The sequence below is a fragment of the Suricata suricatta genome, chromosome 9 (assembly GCF_006229205.1).
Source record: "Suricata suricatta isolate VVHF042 chromosome 9, meerkat_22Aug2017_6uvM2_HiC, whole genome shotgun sequence".
NCBI lineage: Eukaryota > Metazoa > Chordata > Mammalia > Carnivora > Herpestidae > Suricata > Suricata suricatta.
The window spans coordinates 25,291,721-25,310,896 of NC_043708.1; the positions used below are offsets into that span (position 1 = coordinate 25,291,721).

Consider the following 19,176-nt stretch of genomic DNA (forward strand, 5'->3'; position numbering starts at 1 on the left):
ACTGATATGAAAGACACTTGTATTTGAGCATGACGTAATGTGCTCATGTTTATGTTGTTTCCTGGCAGAGTCTCTGCCTCCCAAATTAGTCCCTTCAGTAATAATTCTAACACCAACAGACACTTCAACCACAGAGAGGTATCTCCTTCATGCCCAAGTCTTTGGTCCCCCCTCCCCACCTTGAGGCAAGGTCACATGCTGAGAGCTGGCCCACTGGCAGAGGCCGGAAGTGCTGGCGCAGGCGTGGGGACTCAGTGGGGCACCTGTGCCAGGCTTCCTTATTTGGAGGGAACAATATCTTTATTTGGAAGGAATGGAATACTTCATCGGAACAGTCACATTCCTCTCTAGCTCACTTCACTCAGGGACAGATGCAATTCAACCCATATTTAATAGCCATGAAGGCAAGATATACAAGGAATCCATTTCTTACATTTTATTTGCTTTTTTTAATAGGGGATTTAAAATATGGCTTGAGACTAGAATTCAATATGGTGGTTCTTTTTTAATTCAGAAGTTGCTTACTTTATGGCCAGAATCCATTTGGATTTTATCCTCTGCCATTTCGCTCAACTACATAAAGGAAATTTCCTTCCCACTTCCCAAATGAACATTGTGCAGGGAGGCTGTTTGAGTTTAATTATAAAACGTAGATGAAAACATAAAAATACAAATATGTCTTCCAAAAAAAAAAAAAAGAATCCAAAGTTCCTGAAATGCAATGTACTATAAGTATGAGGAGACAAGGAGAAAATGTCAAAAGTCAGAACATGAAAATGTTGGCAACAGGCAAGGATTAAACATAGTTTAAATTCTTCTTTCACCCCCAAGTGAGCTTACTGAACTGTATCAGAAATTTCCTTTGCCTTTGATTTGCCCACAAACTGTCTTACAAATAAAATGAGGCCCTCAATTCATGTGCTGGACAGAGTACAGGACACATGGGGGAAGGCACTGACCATGGGAGTGTGTGCAGGGACTTCAAGGTGGGAATGGCTCATGAGGACGCAGGCTGCCTCTGTGCCCCGATCGCTGGCTCCAGGACCCTTCACATACCTGCTTCCAGGAGGGGTGGGGTGGCTCTCAGGAGCTGGGACGTCCGGCTGTATGGACCATATCGGGCCATTAGGGCTGATCATAGGCCGAAGGGTGGGGGGGGTTGAAGCACTGCTTCTGTTTATGATGCCACTTGCCAAATTCAGGTTTGTTACCTAGAAATGAAGTGAGGGAAATAACTTGATTTTACAGTGTTTTAGAAAAGTATCATTAAAAACATGTGGAGGAAATCAAGTAAAGTTCAGGAGATGCTGATTCATCTGAGCTAAAACAGGGGCTGTGACAAAGGCACCCAGGAAAGGCTGGCTTCTGTGCACATCGAAGAGGAGAAGCGAGGGTGGCTGGTGTCAACACGAGTCGCCAGCTATGTATTCTGCTGGTACCACGCACGAAGCACCGTACCGTGCGGGGTGCTGCAAATACAGAGATCAATCACAGTAACGGCAAGAGTTTACTGCGTGTTTACTCTGTGCCAGACAAGGGGCTAAGACACTAGGCAAAACACTCAGCCTTTCCGGCCCTTGTGTTCTCATCCACAAGTTCTAAATGCACAATAAATTTTAGCGACACATAATAATAACTGCCGTAACACACAAAGAAGTCACTGAGTTAGACAACAGATGCACAGGCAGAGGAAAAATGGGCACAGGCCCCATGAAACAATTTACAAAAAAGGAATATAATTAACTAAATATTTAAAATTCATCCTTTCCACCAGAAATTAAAGAAATGTAAATGTTAAGAGACCATTTTTGTATCTACATTGATACATAATAATAAAAAACATTATATTAGATACGTACTTATACTGTGTATGTGACTATAAATTGGTAGAAACTTCCTGGAATTTGGCAATAGATTATTAAAGGTATCAGAGTATTCTAGCAACGGGGCTAAAAACGAATTGCACAGGATTAATGATGGTGACTCTTGTAATAGCAGTTACTACTTAGCAGAACTTATAATAATGTGCTAAGCTCTGTGTAAATGAGTACATGACACACATCTCATTTAAAGGGTCATAATTCTGTTGGTAAGTGCCATCATGATTCTCACTTACAAAGAAGGAACCTGAGGCCTATGAACAATGGGCAAGGCCAGGATCTGGGCCCCAGTTTTTGAAGCTCCAAAGTCCATCTTTCTTACTCACTATATTGTGGACAGATTTTGAAAACAAGCATTGATTTTAAATTGAGAAAGGGAAAGATCAAAATGGCTAACAGTGTTGTTAAGTAAATTCTGCTCGGTCTATATAAGGCAACACTATTAATTTGTTAGTTTTTTGAAAAATTTGTAATGATAGCAGAACATGTTGGTATCTCAGGTTAAAGGAAAATAATCATGCTATCAAACTGTACAGAAAGCAGATCCAAATCTCCTTAAACATACACACGCACAGATACATACTCCTGAAGGGCATGGGTTACTTTGATCATCCAAAAGCGAAAATGTAAATTATTGTGAGAAATATAGATGCGGGGTGGTGAGCTTAAAATCTGGGTTGTAAGAATGAAATCAGAAAAGAAAGGATGGTTTGAAAAGCATTTCAAAATCAGTTGCACAGAGAGGGGATCTAAAAAGCGAGAGGGCACAAAGCTGAACGCCGGGTGCTAAGCATAAGGGACTAGAGACAAGTGGCACTGGAGATGGAAATTCCAGGAAAAGCATCTTCCTAGACAATGTCCTAACAACCTAGCAATTTTGACATTTACAAATAGGAAATTCTGGAGTGTTCTTGTTGTTTTTCTTACTCTGAGAATTCTGAAAGAAACAACAAATCATGTTTAGCCACCGAACAGTACTTCATCCCCGATTAGAGAACTCAGGACGCGAAAACAGCCCAGGACTAGGCCTTCACACCAAAGGACTCCAATAGTTTCTTGGGAAGAACGCATTTCCCCTAGGTCAGGAGTGATTCCTGGTGTCTGTGGAGGCTGGGGTATGGGACGCTTGGGCTGCACCCTTCAGTGTGGACCTCTCTTTAGAAGAAGCCTCAGAAGCCAAACTTGGCTCATCATTTCTGACCCTCTGCTGCTGTCAGGGGGTGAGGACACACACAGATGAAAGGGTAGGGAGGAAAGACACAGGGGCAGGTTACTGTAGTCATCTCTGGCCCCTAATGCCCTTGGAAAGCCATGCCTTCTTCCTACACCCCAGAGGAAACACAGGTCAGGTTCTCAGACAATCGAATCGCTCCCTGTAGGACTGAACTCACCCCTACCCCACACTGAGCCTCCTTCCTTCCTGCCCTGCTCCCTGGCCTTAAGCGCCTTTCAAACAGACATGAGCTTGCAGCTTGTAAAAACACTATAGAGAGAAAGGTCTTTATGATAACTAGCAGCTTCTCCAATTACCACCTCAGTCAGGGTGCCAAAATCCTAATGTAAGAGGCTTATCAATAATTTATAGTGGAACAGTAATAAAATAAACAAAATGTACACACTTTACCATGTTTAGTATAAACTGTATAGTTTAGAGATTAGAATGGGAAGAGAAGAAATATCAGGTTTGTTCAATATTCTCTCTTTTGGCAAGGCTACCCCTCACTTAAACATCATCATTTTCTTCCTAATACCTGAGTTACTGAACACTCACCATGTGTCATGTATTAGATGTCCCTGCGTTGTCGCGATGTGCATTAACTCATTTAACCCTGACCAAGCCCTCTGCTGAAGTCTGTTCGATTGTTACCCCTTTTTCATAAAAGAGGAAACTAAAATCTACTTGATAATTCTGAGGGTAAGCAATTCGACAAAAGTCACACGCCCAGCTAAGTGCAGGGCCAAAGTTAGAACAGAAAATGTTCTTTTCCAAGTGCATGTGGGATACTTTTCCCAAATAACATGGTTCAACATTTGAATAGTCATGTCAGGCACTTGGAAGGGAGGTTTTTGATCTCACCACCTCCTTCCCCATCACTCACGGAAGCAGACGCTGTTACGCGCCCTTTCAGAGATGGAGGAACTACAGCTCAGAGTTTATAGTAACTAATTTGCTCAAGGCCATATAACAGTTGCAGAACGGGTACTCTAGTTTTAAAATCCATTTTCTAGTTTTAAAACTAGTAGGAAACAGTCCTAGCTATCCTTAATTCATAGAGATTTTTGAACCTATAATTAGCCATCTCAAATTCGGACAATAGTGATTATACAGGCATCGGACATCCTTTGCCTTAAATATTATTCCCCATGTTACCCTTCACAGAGGCTATTAAAGAAGTGGGGGGGGGGGAACCCAGCACCCTCAATTGGTTTGGTTTCTTAGCGGGTATACTAAAAGGAGGGAAGAACATGAAACTAATTTTAGATTCTTGGTGGCTCTCGGTGGGTTTTGTTTTTTTCATGTAATGTCAATTCCTTATTTCATGGATAAACCAAAAAATGAGAGCTATTGTGATTTCTCTCTACACAAAAGCAAAGCATCATCGTTAATTTATTTATTTAGAAGTGGCAAAAAAATCCACTACTTAAATAAGAGGTTATATAAAGAATAACAAAACTTTTAAAGCTTCTCATCTTTTCTATTTTTTAATGTTTATTTATTTTTGAGAGACAGAGAGAGAGAGATGGGGAGGGGAGGAAGGGGGCAGAGAGAGAGGGAAATACAGAATCCGAAGGAGGCTCCAGGCTCTGAGCTGTCAGCACAGATCGATGTGTCACCCATGAAGGGCTCCAACTCACGAATTATGATATCCTGACCTGAGCTGAACATGGACGCTTAACCGACTGAGCCACCTAGGTGCCCCTCATCTTTCTTTCCAAAGGACTCCTGCTAAAAATGTATCCTGTCTCTGGAAATAATAACTGACCCTCTATTTTAAATATCCTATTCTTACTTCCATGGTTTTGTCTAGAAGACACACCCGGGGCTATGTCACACTCAGCTCTGTCTCCTGGGACATACATTGCTAGTAAATAATCAAACAACTTGGGGCTCACTTAGAGATGGCCTCAGAATCGTTTTTACACAGTCCTCCAGACAGCCAATACACATCGATCTGAAGTGACAAACAACTCCGGTTGTAGCACAGCACTATGCAACAGAATGTATTGGGATGATGTCAGTATTCTATAATCTCTACTGCCCAATAGAGTAGCCACTAGCCATACGTGGCTATTATGCATTTGCAGCATGTCTGCTCTAAGGAACTGGAGTTTAAACTTTGTATAACTTAAATTTTAAAAGTGACATGCACCTACTTTGTGGCTCCCTTATTAGACAGCATCTCTCTGAAGCCTCAACCAGATCTAGCTGAATCTTATGTGTACAAACTTAATGCCTTACTGGAGTCTGGTCCACGCAAACAATCCCTAGATTAAATGACCTAAGAAAGCTTCTGGTTCTTCCTTATCAGTTTCCCAGGTTTTTCTTCCAAGATGGGCAGAGGGAGGTGCTGAACTAAAAGAGACCCAAGCATCAAGTGTGGCCCTAACGAAGGACGCAGGTCCGATCCGGCCCTCCCCACCAGGCCTTCCCAGCCTTCCTGGAGCCGGTCGCAGCGCACTGCCGTGGTGGAAGGGGTGGGGGGCAGGCGGTCCACCGCCTGCCGCAGGTCCGCCGGCTTCTCCTGAAAGGGCACACCTTAAGGAGGAACAACTCCTGCAGTGCCCATTGGGGAGAGGCTGGCAGATACCTTTGACCTTTCTAGAGGCAGGCCTAGTCATGCCCACGTGGGGCGTCCTGGGCCCACTCTGATTGGTCAATACTCCAACTGCTGTGATTGGCTCCCACAACTGCCAGTATTGATGGGGACGCAGGGATTGGATCACTGTATACCTGTCATCATTTCCTGTAACTCCCCCTCCCAAAGGCATAAAAGGCCCTGCCCTACCTTTGTTCGGGGCTCTCTCCACGTGGCCAGCAGGTGGGGTGGAGACTGTGAGCCCGAGCTTAAGCTTGTAATAAAGGCCCTTTGCTTTTGCAGGCGTGACTCGGTCTCCCTAGCAGTCTCTGGTGTTTGTTTTGGGGTGATTTAACAAACTTGGGTACAACATCTTGACTAGGGAAGGTCTAAGGGTAGGGCAAATCTCCTAGCAGTGAGCCAGCCCTTAGTAAACACTATAAGCCAATCAGAGTTCACACATGGAGGTCACTCCCTGACAGGAAGGATGATAAATGTGTCTGCCACCAGGCTACATCTGCTGCTCTGTCCACCTCTCTTCCTCCAGGTAAACAAGGCTTCATCACATTAAGAGAAAGTGGACAACTGCATATTTGATATTCAATAACAATGAACATTCCATGCTACAGAATTTTCAAGAAGGACAGGCTTAATGGCGCATAAAGACGTATAGCACTAGTAAAAAAAAAAGAGGTGGCTCATCATTTTTGTTAGGAATATTAGGCTATTAGGGTGGAGGCTGTAGCCACTGGGCCAGGTGGCTTTTCTGGGCCAATAACCAGAGTCTGTGCTACTAAATCTAGGCTGGCCAGCTCATGAATTCATGCCATTGGTCACAAAGTGTCTGGAAGATAGATGGGACAGGTTAAAATCCGTTTTAATTACTGAAATGACGACACAAATAATATACCTTGCTGACAGTGGATATCAACATCTTTATGTTCAAAAGACAGCACACGTGTAAAAACTCTGTAAGTCTGTGTTTGGACTTCTAAAACATTCTACCTTAATGAATTTTTATGCAAATACAAAAACTTTCAGGTTCACAACAGTAACAGTAACAATGAAGTCATATTTAGCTAATGATAGCTAAATTTAATGAACACTTAATTTTTGCCAGCCATTGTTTTAAGTGTGTGTGTGTGTGTGTGTGTGTGTGTGTGTGTGTGAGATAAACTAATTTAATCTTCAAGACAACTCTGTTAGGTAGAATTAAAAATTGCCTTCATGTATAGATGGGAAAATTGAGGTTGAGAGTTAAAATAACTTGCTCAAGAATAATTGTTACATTTCAGCCCCTACTTTCAATTCTTGGTCTGCCGGATGCTTGTAGTTTCTAAGCACTGTATGACTCGCACTGCTGGGTACCGGAGCCTGGAACTTACAGTTCCAGCAGCATCTGCAATCGCTGGGAGCTTGATAAACATGTCGACTGTCAGCCAGCCTCAGCCCCAGTGCAGGCAATCTGCATCTGACAAGACCCACACACAGGTAACTCACATGCATGTTAATAACAGGGAAGCACTTGTTACAGGAGATGGTGGAAAAGGAAAGAACCTTACAAGAGTTCTCCTCCAGAAAGTTCAGGGATTTCCCAGAAACCAGCAGAAATGCTTTGATGGGGTAAAGAGCATGATATAAAACACCCAAAGGAAAGGAGTAGAGAAAATAATTCTATCAGAAACTTTTAAAATTTTACTATTTCTCAATGTTGTTCGGATGCTCAAACGTTTATATGAATAATCATTCAGTATGACAAGGATGCAAATGTGAATAAAATGGTTTAAAACACAGTTCAGAAAATTCCAAGCCTACTTGTTTTGCTGCCATGAGAAACAGTGGTCGTTAAAAATAACCAAGACATTAGGGTGCACGGGTGGCTCTGCTGGTTAAGTGTCCGACTTTGGCTCAGGCTCAGGTCATGGTCTCGTGGTTTGTGAGTTCGAGCCCTGTAGCATCTGGCTCTGTGCTGACAGCTCAGGGCCTGGAGCCTGCTTAGGACCAGGTCTCCGGCGCTCTCTACAACCTCCCATCTCTTTGTCTTTCAAAACTAATCACTAAAATAAAAACAATAAATTAAAAAAAATAACCAAAACATTTAAGCCTGGAAAAACAATCAACTTGTTAAATACTCTTCCAACCCTGCCTTTCTCTAGCTGGTCAGCTAAGTGAATGATTACCTGTGGATAGGTCTAGTCACCGGATCCCACCCACTGCTGCCTAGGCCTTAGGCAGACCCTTCATCCCTTGCTCCTCCCCTGCCTCCCCCTCCTCTGCTCACTCTCCTGGAGCCGTTCATCCAGAGGCTCCACTCCCATTCCCTTCTTCATGTCCATTGCCACAGTGACCTCAGTGCATTTTTTCTTTTAATACCAAAACGCTGTTTATTTTAGAGCCAGCCTTCCGAATAAGGCAGGTGAGCAAATATCTGAATGTGTGGGGTAGGGACACATTGCACGCATTCCATCTAGACAGGTGTTTAAATTACAGTGGGAATAAATACAGGTGATGGATTGAAAAGGGGGTAGGAGAAACACAGAGAGGGAAGCCAATTTCCGGCTGCTGGCCCGCCCAAGTGTTACTGCTTGTTACTGCTGTTTGCTAAAAGGAGGAGTGCTGCCAGTGGTATAATTAAACTATGATGGCATTGCCCTGATGGCTTCTCAGAATACACCCACCACCCACCCAGATCCATAACCTTTTGGTATCCAAAGAGGATCCAGGGCCAGGCCTGACTAGATCACTGTTGCTGTAGTGAGCATCCTCCAGAAATGCTGCACATCTGAATGCTCAAAAGAAGTCCAAACCCCAGAGATAATAGAATAAATATCTACTGTATTGACTATCATATAAGCAAGGCCTTGGGTAAAATCCTAGGGGTATATACAGATTAAAATGTGGCCACTTACCCCTGAAGGATTTGGTAATCTAGTGAGACAAGACATGTAGGCAGAGAGCAATATTTAAGGCCTCCTAGGATGTGATAGCAGCCATAATAAAAGGCTGAGGAAATTCAAAGAAGACATCTGAGCTAGGTCTAAAAGGAGAGGCAGCAGAATTGCTGTGGGGGTGGCGGGATGGTGGTGGTTCCTAGAGAAAAAAGCGGAAGTACAAACGCAGAGACAGGCAGGAAGAATGGCTGAGAAACAGGAAGTGGTCTAATCTGGCTAAACCTCAGAGCAATAAAAAATAGAAACAGAAAGAAAAATGACTTGGGGAGATCACTGAATGCCAGACTAAGGACTGTGCTCTTAATCTAAGAGGTTAACAGTAAACTTGCTGAAGGGTTCCGATAGAGTAGTGCTATGTCAGAATTGTGGTGCAGGAAGAAAAATCTAGTGCTGCTTTATGAGCTTGGGAGAAAGGGGTTATAAGGAAAACTAAGCTTTATTGAGAGCCAAGGCAGTCAGGCGAGAGGTACTAGGGTTGCAATGCAGGACACACCACTGTTGGGCTCCACTCGCTTCCCTCCTAGACTCAGGAGGAGTGCGGGCCTTGGAGCTAGAGCCCTGCTTTGTAATCTGACAATAAACGCTTTTAAGTTGATGTGTTCGTTATGCACAGTTTCTTCTTGGATCAGTCCTCTTCTGCATCCATCTTCCCATGCAGCTGGTAAGGTGAGATAGCGCTGCCTGGCATTTCAAGAAGGGATGGTCAAAGAGTGGGCCTTAGTGCCCACTAAGATTACCGAATGGTTTGACGATCAAGATTAGGGGGTAGGCCTGGGGGAAGGTCTGACTAGATGGTTTTGGTCTAGGCCTGAGGGCCTGGTGGGCAAAAGAAGACATTGGCTCATACACTATGCAGCCCAAGTCACCAAAGCCAGGAATTCCAGTCAGGAGTCTGGAACTAAAAATAGTAATAAGAGGTGGCCTTGGCCTGAAGGATACGCTCTCGGCATCTTCTCCTGAACCTCAAGGTAGTGACTATGGAACCCTGAATTCCAGCCACAGTTCTCCCTATATCTGTGTTTAATGACCACGTGGGTAGTAATTTCTAGCTCTGCCATGGAACAACAAAAACAAACTGATATTTAAGAATGGTGAAGTTTTAGTAGATATTTGGAAAGACAAAGCAGGTTAATGAAAAAAAAAACTAAGAAGCCGGCATCCAGCATGAGCCCTCGAGTCCTCCGCTACCTCAACCACAAATTGGTATCTGCCTCTGTGTATGCATACGCCATCAGTCCCTTAAGGACAAGAAGGTGTCCACACCTAGCAGGCCACATTCTCCATTTCTATACGTATGACTTATCTACAAATGCAGCACTCCGCTAACTGGGGCTTGTGGATTTTGACACGACTTTTACCTTTCTTCACACAGTTCCAAGGTTTATCATTGCTGCTTGGGAAAACACAACCAGCAAGTAGAGAGACGGCTGTGCCAGGAGGCAGGGATTACCCCCAACATGCAAAGTGAAAGATCAGCTTAAATGGTGTCTCATCATTGGCTCTAACAAGGTCCTTCAAACCACTTTAGCCCAGCAGGATCCTGAAATCTAGTTGCTACCACCCTGCACTTGACTTCCCAACGTCAACTTTATTTTTCATAAACAAACTCCCTTTGCTGTAGAGGATCCTTGTCCTTAAACCGCTTCAAGAGCATAGTGGTAGAGCTGAAAGAACTTCATGCCATGATTTGTACTGTATTATAATTGCAGGCTTATTTGCCTATCTTGGCCCACAAATTACTATATCTCCTTCATTGTTGTATCCGCAGAGCTTAGCCAGCAGGCACAAAAGCATTTATATACTAAACAAAGTGGGTCTCATCTACTCACACGCACGCACGCACGCACGCATGCATGTGCGCCCAGAGTCTCTAGCTAGCTGCTAGAATCACCAGTGAGTGGAAAAGTGATTGCTGTCTCTGGAAGGCTAGCAAGGAAATTAAAGGTTCCAAATTACCTCTTTTTGCAAATACCACAAAGGATGGACTGCTTTGGAATAATGGGAAATAAAATAATCCGTGATTAGAGAGAGGTGAAGTGTTCCTCTTGCCAGTGCCCTGCATAACTTTAGAGATGAGTTTTGCCTGGTCTTGAAGCTTTGGGCAAGGTTCTCAAATGGGGGAAATAAGAGCTTTGCATTCAGATTTTGCTCCTTGTCTGCACGACGTCTCTGCTGTATGTTTCTTCTTGGCAGTGAAACTGCAAAAGGCTGACATTCTATCTGAGATCAGGTTGCACACATCCTCTAATGTTTCTCCAGTGATGAAAATCATGTAGTAAGCATGGATCTGGCACTCAGGGGTTTCCCTTTCTTTTATCTTGAATGAAAAAGATCTTGAACCTCAGGTTCTCTAGCCTGTTTGCAAATGTCATGTATCTTTTTTATCAAAATGGAGATTGGGGATTCAACATGAAAGACCAAACAATAGCTACCATGTGAGCAAACTGGTGGCCCAGCGCTCCCAATGCAGCTTACAATTTTGGGCAGCTCAAGCCAAGTCTAGAGATGGAGCTTCAGAAGACCATTTCATTAATCCAAAAAATATTTATCAGCTACTCTGTGGTATTCTTTTCAGCATGGAGTGAACAGTGAAAACAAAACAAAATCCCTTGCTTTCATCAAGATTACTCCCTAGTGGAGGGTTATCACTGAAATATATAAAGAATATCCGAGGCAAAAATGATTATAGATTTGGAGTGGTCATTTTTGGCCAAATTCTCAATATTACGGGCCACAGGCTTCCTTAAGAAGTTTTCGGGGGTTTGTAACATGACTACATGTCCACAGTTGTACCAAGAGGGAGCCTTGTTGGGGAGTTCTATGAACCCTTCGAAATTAACTCAAATTTCTAAGTCTGGATGCACATTTTTTTTAGAACAAGATAGCCTTCATTCAATTCTCAAAGGGATCTCTGACTCCAAAATGGTTAAGAACCACTCAAAATGATATGAGGATTAATTTGTCTAAATCTGCATTCATAATGTCCTCAGAACTACACCAATATTGTCTTGAAAACAATGCTCTCTATGTTATTCCATATGCAAAGGCTCATCAGAATATGACTAGATCAATTGAGCACACTACTGAAACTTTCATTCTCCTGACCACGGGACTCTGACTGATTTGAAACAGGGCGATGCAGTGCCAAGTCCTTCCTGCCTTGTTTCAGTGCATACAGCTAGAACAAAAGGCAGTCCTTGAATAGGAAATACCAGCGGACCAGAATCCACTTCACTCAAGATAAAAGGAAAACCAAAAGTGCCAGATCTATGCTTATTACATCATTTTCATCACTAGAGAAGTTTTAGAGAATACATTCGATCAAGAACATAAAATCCTGAAACACTACCTTTTTAACCATTCTTTTACTTCCTGAGAATTTATTAAATCATCCACAACAGCTAGTATGTTTTAAGAGAGCTTCAACTCCTGTGTCATTCATTTCCTGGATGCCAATAAAATGAGCCTCAGGGAATTTACACTCTGATCACCAGGAGACATGAGTCATCACGTTAATCAAAATTTAACAGGGGTTCGGAAGAGCGGGGGCTCTGCAGCCCCAGGACATCAGCACTAAGTCCTCTCGTCATGTACCCCCTCTCTGGTGAACACTGCCATTTACATAATACACATACACATATCGGCACTCAGTGCTCCAAAATCTGGAAAGAGTTCTAGATTAAGATTTGAGACATTCCTGGGAAATCTTACAAAACCACCAAATCACTTTGTCGTGTTTCCAATTTATACATTTGGTTTTTATGAGTTGAGGGGGGCTGCCACCACCATGATAAATCGATCTTTTTGCATCACTGCAAATTAAGATGGCCGAATTGTGCCTGCTCAAAGGATCAGTTGATTTCACCATAAAATAATCTGGTGAAGAGTTCACTCAACAAATAACTGATAATCTAGACGAAGCCACATATTTCTCGATCTGCTCTGGAGCATGGAGAAGCACTTCTAATCACGAAACCAGGAAGTTCAATTCTTGTTTCTCTCTTGTCGGCTCAATCACTGGCTCTGCTCTAACTCTGCAGCAGTGTTCGGCTGATAGGCGTTAGAGTCCTGATTCAAACTGGAGGAGGTTTTCCTGAGGGGGGAAAACACTAGGGAAAGAGCATGACATCAGACAGACTTGGGTTTGAGTCTGGATTCGGCCACTTGACATTTGTGTGACCTTAGCACAGTCACCTTTCCTTCCAGCTTCTATTTTCTTCATCTGTAAAAAATAAGTATCCACATCCTAGGGTTAAAGAAATAATGCTTATAAAGTTCTAAGCACAGCGCCTGGTTCAGAGTAGACATTCAGTTCTACGGCTTTATTCCAAAGGGCAGCTATTTTATTCCAAAGGGCAGCATGGTACTGCCAATAAAAATATAATATGGAAGAGCAAGAGTTTTAAAAAGAATATAAAAAACTGGAGCGCTTGGGTGGCTCATTCAGTTAAGCGTCCGACTCTTAATTTCGGCTCAGGTCATGATCTCACGGTTCGTGAGATGTAGCACGCAGTCAGCGCGGAGCCTCCTTGGGATTCTCTGTCTCTGCCCCTCTCCAGCTCACGTGTGTGCACTCTCTCAAAATAAAAATATAAACATTTAAAAAATAAATAAAAATTTAAAAATAAATAAGAATATAAAAGCCAACAAAATACAGAAGAGAAATTCTTCTGTAGAAGAGGACGCGATAAGTACCTAGCTAGTGCGAAAGGGCTGTGCCAGCTGATGGGTCGGAAAGAACTGCCATCACCCAGATTATAACTCAGTAAGAAATAAGAGGTGCAAAATCACTCAGATAGGTTTACTATAGAGAGACTAATGAGGGGCTAAAGGAGCACAGAGAATGGAAAGATGACTTCTGCCTGGGGCAGCAATGGGGTCTTCATTCCTTTATTTATTCAAAAACATACTGAATGTACACTATATGCCGTGCTGAAAAAAATATTGGTGAAAAAATGGACACAGTCCCCGTCCTCAACCAAGTACCTTCCAGTCTAATAGCATGAGCACAGTTACTGCGTACTGCCCATGAGTCAGGTTCTGAGGCAGCAAAGGACACCGCCCCCAAAGAGCTCACTGTCTGTTGACGGTGACAGCTATCTGGACATGCACAGTGTGATGAGTGAAATGGCATGCACATGAGTGAAGGGGCACCTGTTTGGAAACGTCATGAGACAGACGTGGCCGCCAACTGACCTGTGAGCTGGCTCCGGAAGCTCAGAGGCTCCTCAGCCCCTCCTCCCCTGTCCTTGGAATGTGGGTTCCACTTGCCTTTTGTGGTTCTAAAGGCTGCTCCAAGGACATGGCCTTGAGAGGACGATGTGTTGAAAACACCTGCACGGTGTATATAACTGAGCTCAGTCAGGGCCTTCTTATAACCTCTTAAGATCTGGTGGGCAGGTGCGGGGATCCATTCGTCCTGCTGCCCAAACAAGCCGATGTAAGTTCCCTATTAAAACTGCCACCTACCAGCCTCGAGTGGTCTGCATCCTTCTTCAGTCTCTCCCTGCCCTGAGTAGGGGCCACTTAAAGATTATACCAGGAAAGTTCTCCAGAAGTTTGAGAACCAACAGCAACTATGTGGAGCCTGGATGGATGCATAAGGTTAGACATGGTAACAGTGGAATATTTCCTATGAGAAGATAGCAAAAACTAAAGTGTGGAGACGAACAAATTCTCAGTGAGTTGAACAAGAACATGTGTGATGGGTGAGGACAGGCTGGGGAAGAAGCCGGAGCCAGAGTCTAAATAACGGCTTCTAATAACATTTAATAGCTTGGGCTTCACCTTACAGGTAACAGAAAGTCCACTCGAGATTCATGGGCAAAGGAATATTATCATCAGACTTGTGATTCAGGAAGCTTCCTTTACAAGCAAACACTGGGGTGGACGGGAGATCATTTGGGAGATAATTGCAGCTGTCCAGTTGAGATAATTAAGGCCATGAGCAGGACAGCAGATGTGAAAGTGAAACAGGAAAGACATATATGAGACATTAGGGAGTCAGAATCAGCGAGAATTGGCAGCTGCCTGGATGTACAGAAAATGAAGAAGCGAACACACATACCTAAACGTTGAGAAATGCAGTGTCACCAATACAGAGAGAAAAAAGGGACAAGAACTAATCAGTTTTAGAGGTATTGAATACTTATTTGAATATTTTAACTATATGTTTACAATAGGTTGAGTGTTTTTGGATGCTGGTGGTACAGTTAGGCGGAAATATCTAATAGTTGGAAGTCTGGACTTGGTGTTCAGGAAGGAGGTTCAAACTCAAGAGATGCCTATTTGGGAGAAATGCACAGGACAGTACCAGATGAAGCTATGGGAAAAGAAAATTTACACAAGGGGAAACTATACAGTAAATAAGAAGTTGCTCCATGCCCTGAATTCAGAGCTATGGTGGAGGAGAGCTATGAAGAATGGGAAGAGGCAAATCATCCCACTGTCTTAAACAGAGAGATCCTGCTGTTGTCAGTTTTATACAGGGGATCTATATGGCAGTGGCTTTTGAAACCTGTTGCAAATGGAATCTAGTTTTCAGGGGAAAGAGGAGGATGAGCTCCCAGAGGAAGAGCTAAAGGGCCGGAGAAGCTAAGAAAAGTTTTCAGGTAGGAGGTGGTCAAGAATAGTGCCACATGCTGTGGGAGAAGACGGATTAAAAATAGGTGACCGAGGTTGGCAATTCAAGGTCATTGGCAATCTCCGAGAGAGAGAGAGTTGGACAAAATGGTAAGAGATAAGGTCGGACTGAAAGAGTAAGTGTGGCGGGGAAGGGGTCCGGGCACTGCGGGAGCAAGGGCATGTTATTTAAAAAAAATTTTTTTAATGTTTATTTATTTTTGAGAAAGAGACAGAGTGAGAGCTGGGGAAGAGCAGGGAGAATGAGACACAGAATCCAAAGCAGGCTCGAGGCTCTGAGGCTCTTAGCTGTCAGCATAGAGTCCGATATGGGGCTTGAACTCACGAACTGCGAGATCATGACCAGAGCCAAAGTCAGATGCTTAACTGACTGAGCCACCCAGGTGCCCCCAGCACATGTTATTTTTTTTTCTTTTATAGTTTATTGTCAGGTTGGTTTCTGTGTAACACCCAGTGCTCCTCCCGACAAGTGCCCTCCTCCATGCCCATCACCCCTTTTCTCCTCCCCCACTCCCCTATCAGCCCTCAGTTTGTTCTCAGTATTCAAGAGTCTCTCATGATTTACAGGGCATGCTATTTTAAACAAGATTGGCAGTACAGGGAAGACAAGAGCTCGTGCGGGTTGGGGGTGGCAGGGTGAAAGGTTATTAGAACAAGAGGCCATAGAGTAGGCAAAGGAACTAAGGAAAACGGGCCGAAAGCCTTGAGAGACACAGAGGAGCGAGGGAATTAAATAGGATCAGCTGGAGCCAGGTCGTAGAGCCGGGAGGCACAGGGATCCAGGAGGAGAATCCGTCTCAATACTAAAATTACCCCATTTTACAGAAAAGGAAATCAAGGCACAGGGAGGTTAAGTAACTTGTCCAAGGTCTCACTGGCTCAAGAACTCCTGCTTTTTCCATTCATCCCTTTCTAGAAATGAGAAAGAGTAAAGTACATGACACAAATAAGTGCAACTTTCTCCACCCAGAAAGAATACAGAACCAAAGGCGCTAGACTTGGAAAACCACCACCAACTCAGAACCCTAGTGTACAGCAGTTCAAACGTGTCCAGGCACGCTAAGGAGGCAGGGGGAGCGTTCCCAGTGCCCAACGCCTAACCTTGTGATACATGGGGTGCCATCCGCCTCCGTTCTGGAGAACACTCATCATCGTTTCGGAAATTTAGCTCTCTCTCTGCCAATTTCACCTTCAAGGAAATTCTGAAATTAAGATTCCCTCAAGGTCCCCTGTGGCAGCTGCCGAAGCAGAAGAAATGACAGGGAATTCCTTGATACACGACTGACTGGGAGCAACGAGTAGCAGGAGGAAACCAAACACACCACACCTCGGCATACACCCTTCTCTAGAACTGCTCTAGAAAAGTACCAGGGAAAGGAGCAAAATGAAAGAAACGGAACGGTTTTCTTTTCCGCTCTCCCATCTTCATGAAAAATGTGAGAAGCAGAGAACGTCTCCTCCCTCCGATGTATCTGTCAGCACATTTCCAGGAGGCCTGGCCACATCCCGGGCACCGGCCGACCGGGGAGCAGAGACTGACGCGGCACATGCGTTCGCCCTGGAGCCCTCGCCTGGGTGGTCTGCTGCGACTCCTTTGATTCGACTCCCAGGCTGGAGGAGCTGGAGCAGCTCCTGATGATAGCCAGCCCTGCAATCTCACCCTCGCCCGCACAGAGAGTGCTCCCCCTGAGTCGCAGCCTCCCACTCCTCCCCACAGAGCCGGCTCCTTCACCGCATTCTTCTGCTCCCGAACAGCCGGAACCACAGAGGCCAATGTCTACGCAGGGTGCTGCAGGGCTGATGCACACCTCTCCCGGCACGAGTGAGGCGGGGAAAGGGAGCCCGAAGCTCTCCTCCAGCGCCCTGTCAGCTACCACAGTGCTCCCCTCCCCACCCCCACCGGTGAAAGATGCTCCCAGAAAACCCTGCCTTCAGGGATGTATGCACTGACTTCTAAGGAATCCCACCCCCGCAAAGATCATCAGCCTCTCATGTGTCAAGGGAAAGAACTAAATGTGAGCCACTCTCTGCTCTGATGTGTAAGGTCCTTGTAGGATAACCACACACTAAGAACACGTGTCTCTTTCTGACATATTTAAAGTGTACACGTGCTGGCAAACGTTTCTGAAGTGGCTACGGTGGCCACTTTGTGTGGCAAGGGAAGTCTGAGGTTCTCAGGTGTTCTAGGCTATAAATAAAGTTACATCATAACAAGAGGTAGGGAAAGTTATTAAAAGCTAATAAATAAGGTTCTGGTTTTAGCCACGCAAATCCGTAAGAATTTAGCCTCTAATGTAAATTCTGGGTGCTTCCGAGTTTTATGATCAGATTCTGGGGTTGTCAGAGTACTTGCTTCTTTACTTTGGGCTAGCTCACTTCTCCTCAGGAAGGAAAAGGGGCGATGCTGCCTCACCCTCCAAGCTGCCCTCCTCCGGCCACCTGGGCGATCCAGCGACAAGGCAAAGCTGACTGGGTCTCTGGGGCCCGTCATCTCTGGGGCAAGAAGTTCCTTCACAGAGAAACTCCCCTTTAAATCAGCGCTTGTCATGTCTTCCAGCTTCTGTCCTAGCTGCTCTCTGCTGATTCCCTGTCCTCCAACATCACTACCCCGCCGGCTGTGACACACATGCACACGCACACACATGCTAGTTTTTGTTCAGAAACCTGTCCTTACCTTTCTTCTCCTACCCACATGCCCACCTTTAAGATTCAGTTTCAACATAATCCCTTCCAAGAAGGCTGCCCTGGCCTTCCCACCCACACAGGCTGGGGGAGGGGTTACCCTTGATCGTGCCGTTATTCCCTGGAAATCGCTCTGTTGTGGATACTCCACGCTGGTACTCTCGTGTGTTTATGTGGCTGTCACTGTACCAGACTGTGAGTTATTTCATGCCAAGGACTATGTCTTATATCATCCTCGTGGCTTAGTACCAAAGTCTGGAACATTCCTAAGAGCTTAATAAAATGTTTTTGAATGAATAAATTTAAAAAACCACATTTGAATTAAAAGTTTTGTGAAGAATGCCACTAAAAGCTTTAATGGACTAAGTAGTTGAGATGACAGACAAAATAAAATGATTTTTCCAAGATGGACCCAAGGATTTCAATTTTTTATCCTCACCTTCCAAAACACAAAAAATTTAACATCAGTGTTCCTTACTTAGTAGTAGGTCTCTTAATACCTCACCCAGAGGAGCAATGTAAAGATACATCTGTTTATGGGCTATAATGAAAGTGATACTTGGAGGAAAACTCATAGCTTTCAATATAGTGACAAACAAGAGTGAATGAAAATAAGTACCCAACTAAAGAAATTGGGAGGAAATAAAGCCATAAAAAGCAGAAGAAAGAACATAAGTAAAGACAAAACAAGACAATCAGTTAGAAAACAAAAAGAATAAGGATATCCAGAATTATCTTAACAAAAAAAGGGAAGCAGCAGAAGAAAACATCAATGCCACTGGATAAAAAGATAGAAAAAAGAAAAAAAGGAAAAAAACCCCACAAACACAAAATAGGAACTGGAAATAATCACAGGTAAAAAGCACTTAAGTGATTACTGAACATGAAGTTTCATGGTCCAAGGAGAGAGAGAAGGGCAGAGCTGCTCCCACTTTGGGTCTGCATCTCCCTCCCCCCCCCCCCCCCCCCCCCCCCCCCCCCCCCCCCCCCCCCCCCCCGTAAACACAAGGGCCAGAGCCCATATAAAGCCACCGAAACAAGTTATTATTTACTAGAAGAAGAATAAAAGAATTTTCCAAATTCCAAATTAAGGAATTGCTTTCTGTGAGGGGAAGGAGCCAGAGAGCATATAATTGAGCTTTTCAATAACAAAGTTCATTTTGGCAACAATATATTTTATCCAAACACTGAACTTTTTAAATCAAATTAAAAATCACTTATTAT

General features: G+C 44.1%; 1 protein-coding gene across 1 annotated transcript in view; it reads right to left on the reverse strand.

Annotated features, from left to right (window-relative positions):
- The window catches only part of TTLL5 (tubulin tyrosine ligase like 5), a 274,511-nt gene that overhangs the window by 135,263 nt on the left and 120,072 nt on the right, over positions 1–19,176 (reverse strand). Inside the window, exon 29 of the mRNA XM_029952174.1 lies at positions 1,057–1,211. Coding sequence (XP_029808034.1) covers positions 1,057–1,211 — 155 coding nt within the window. The remainder of the gene's footprint in view (positions 1–1,056; positions 1,212–19,176) is intronic.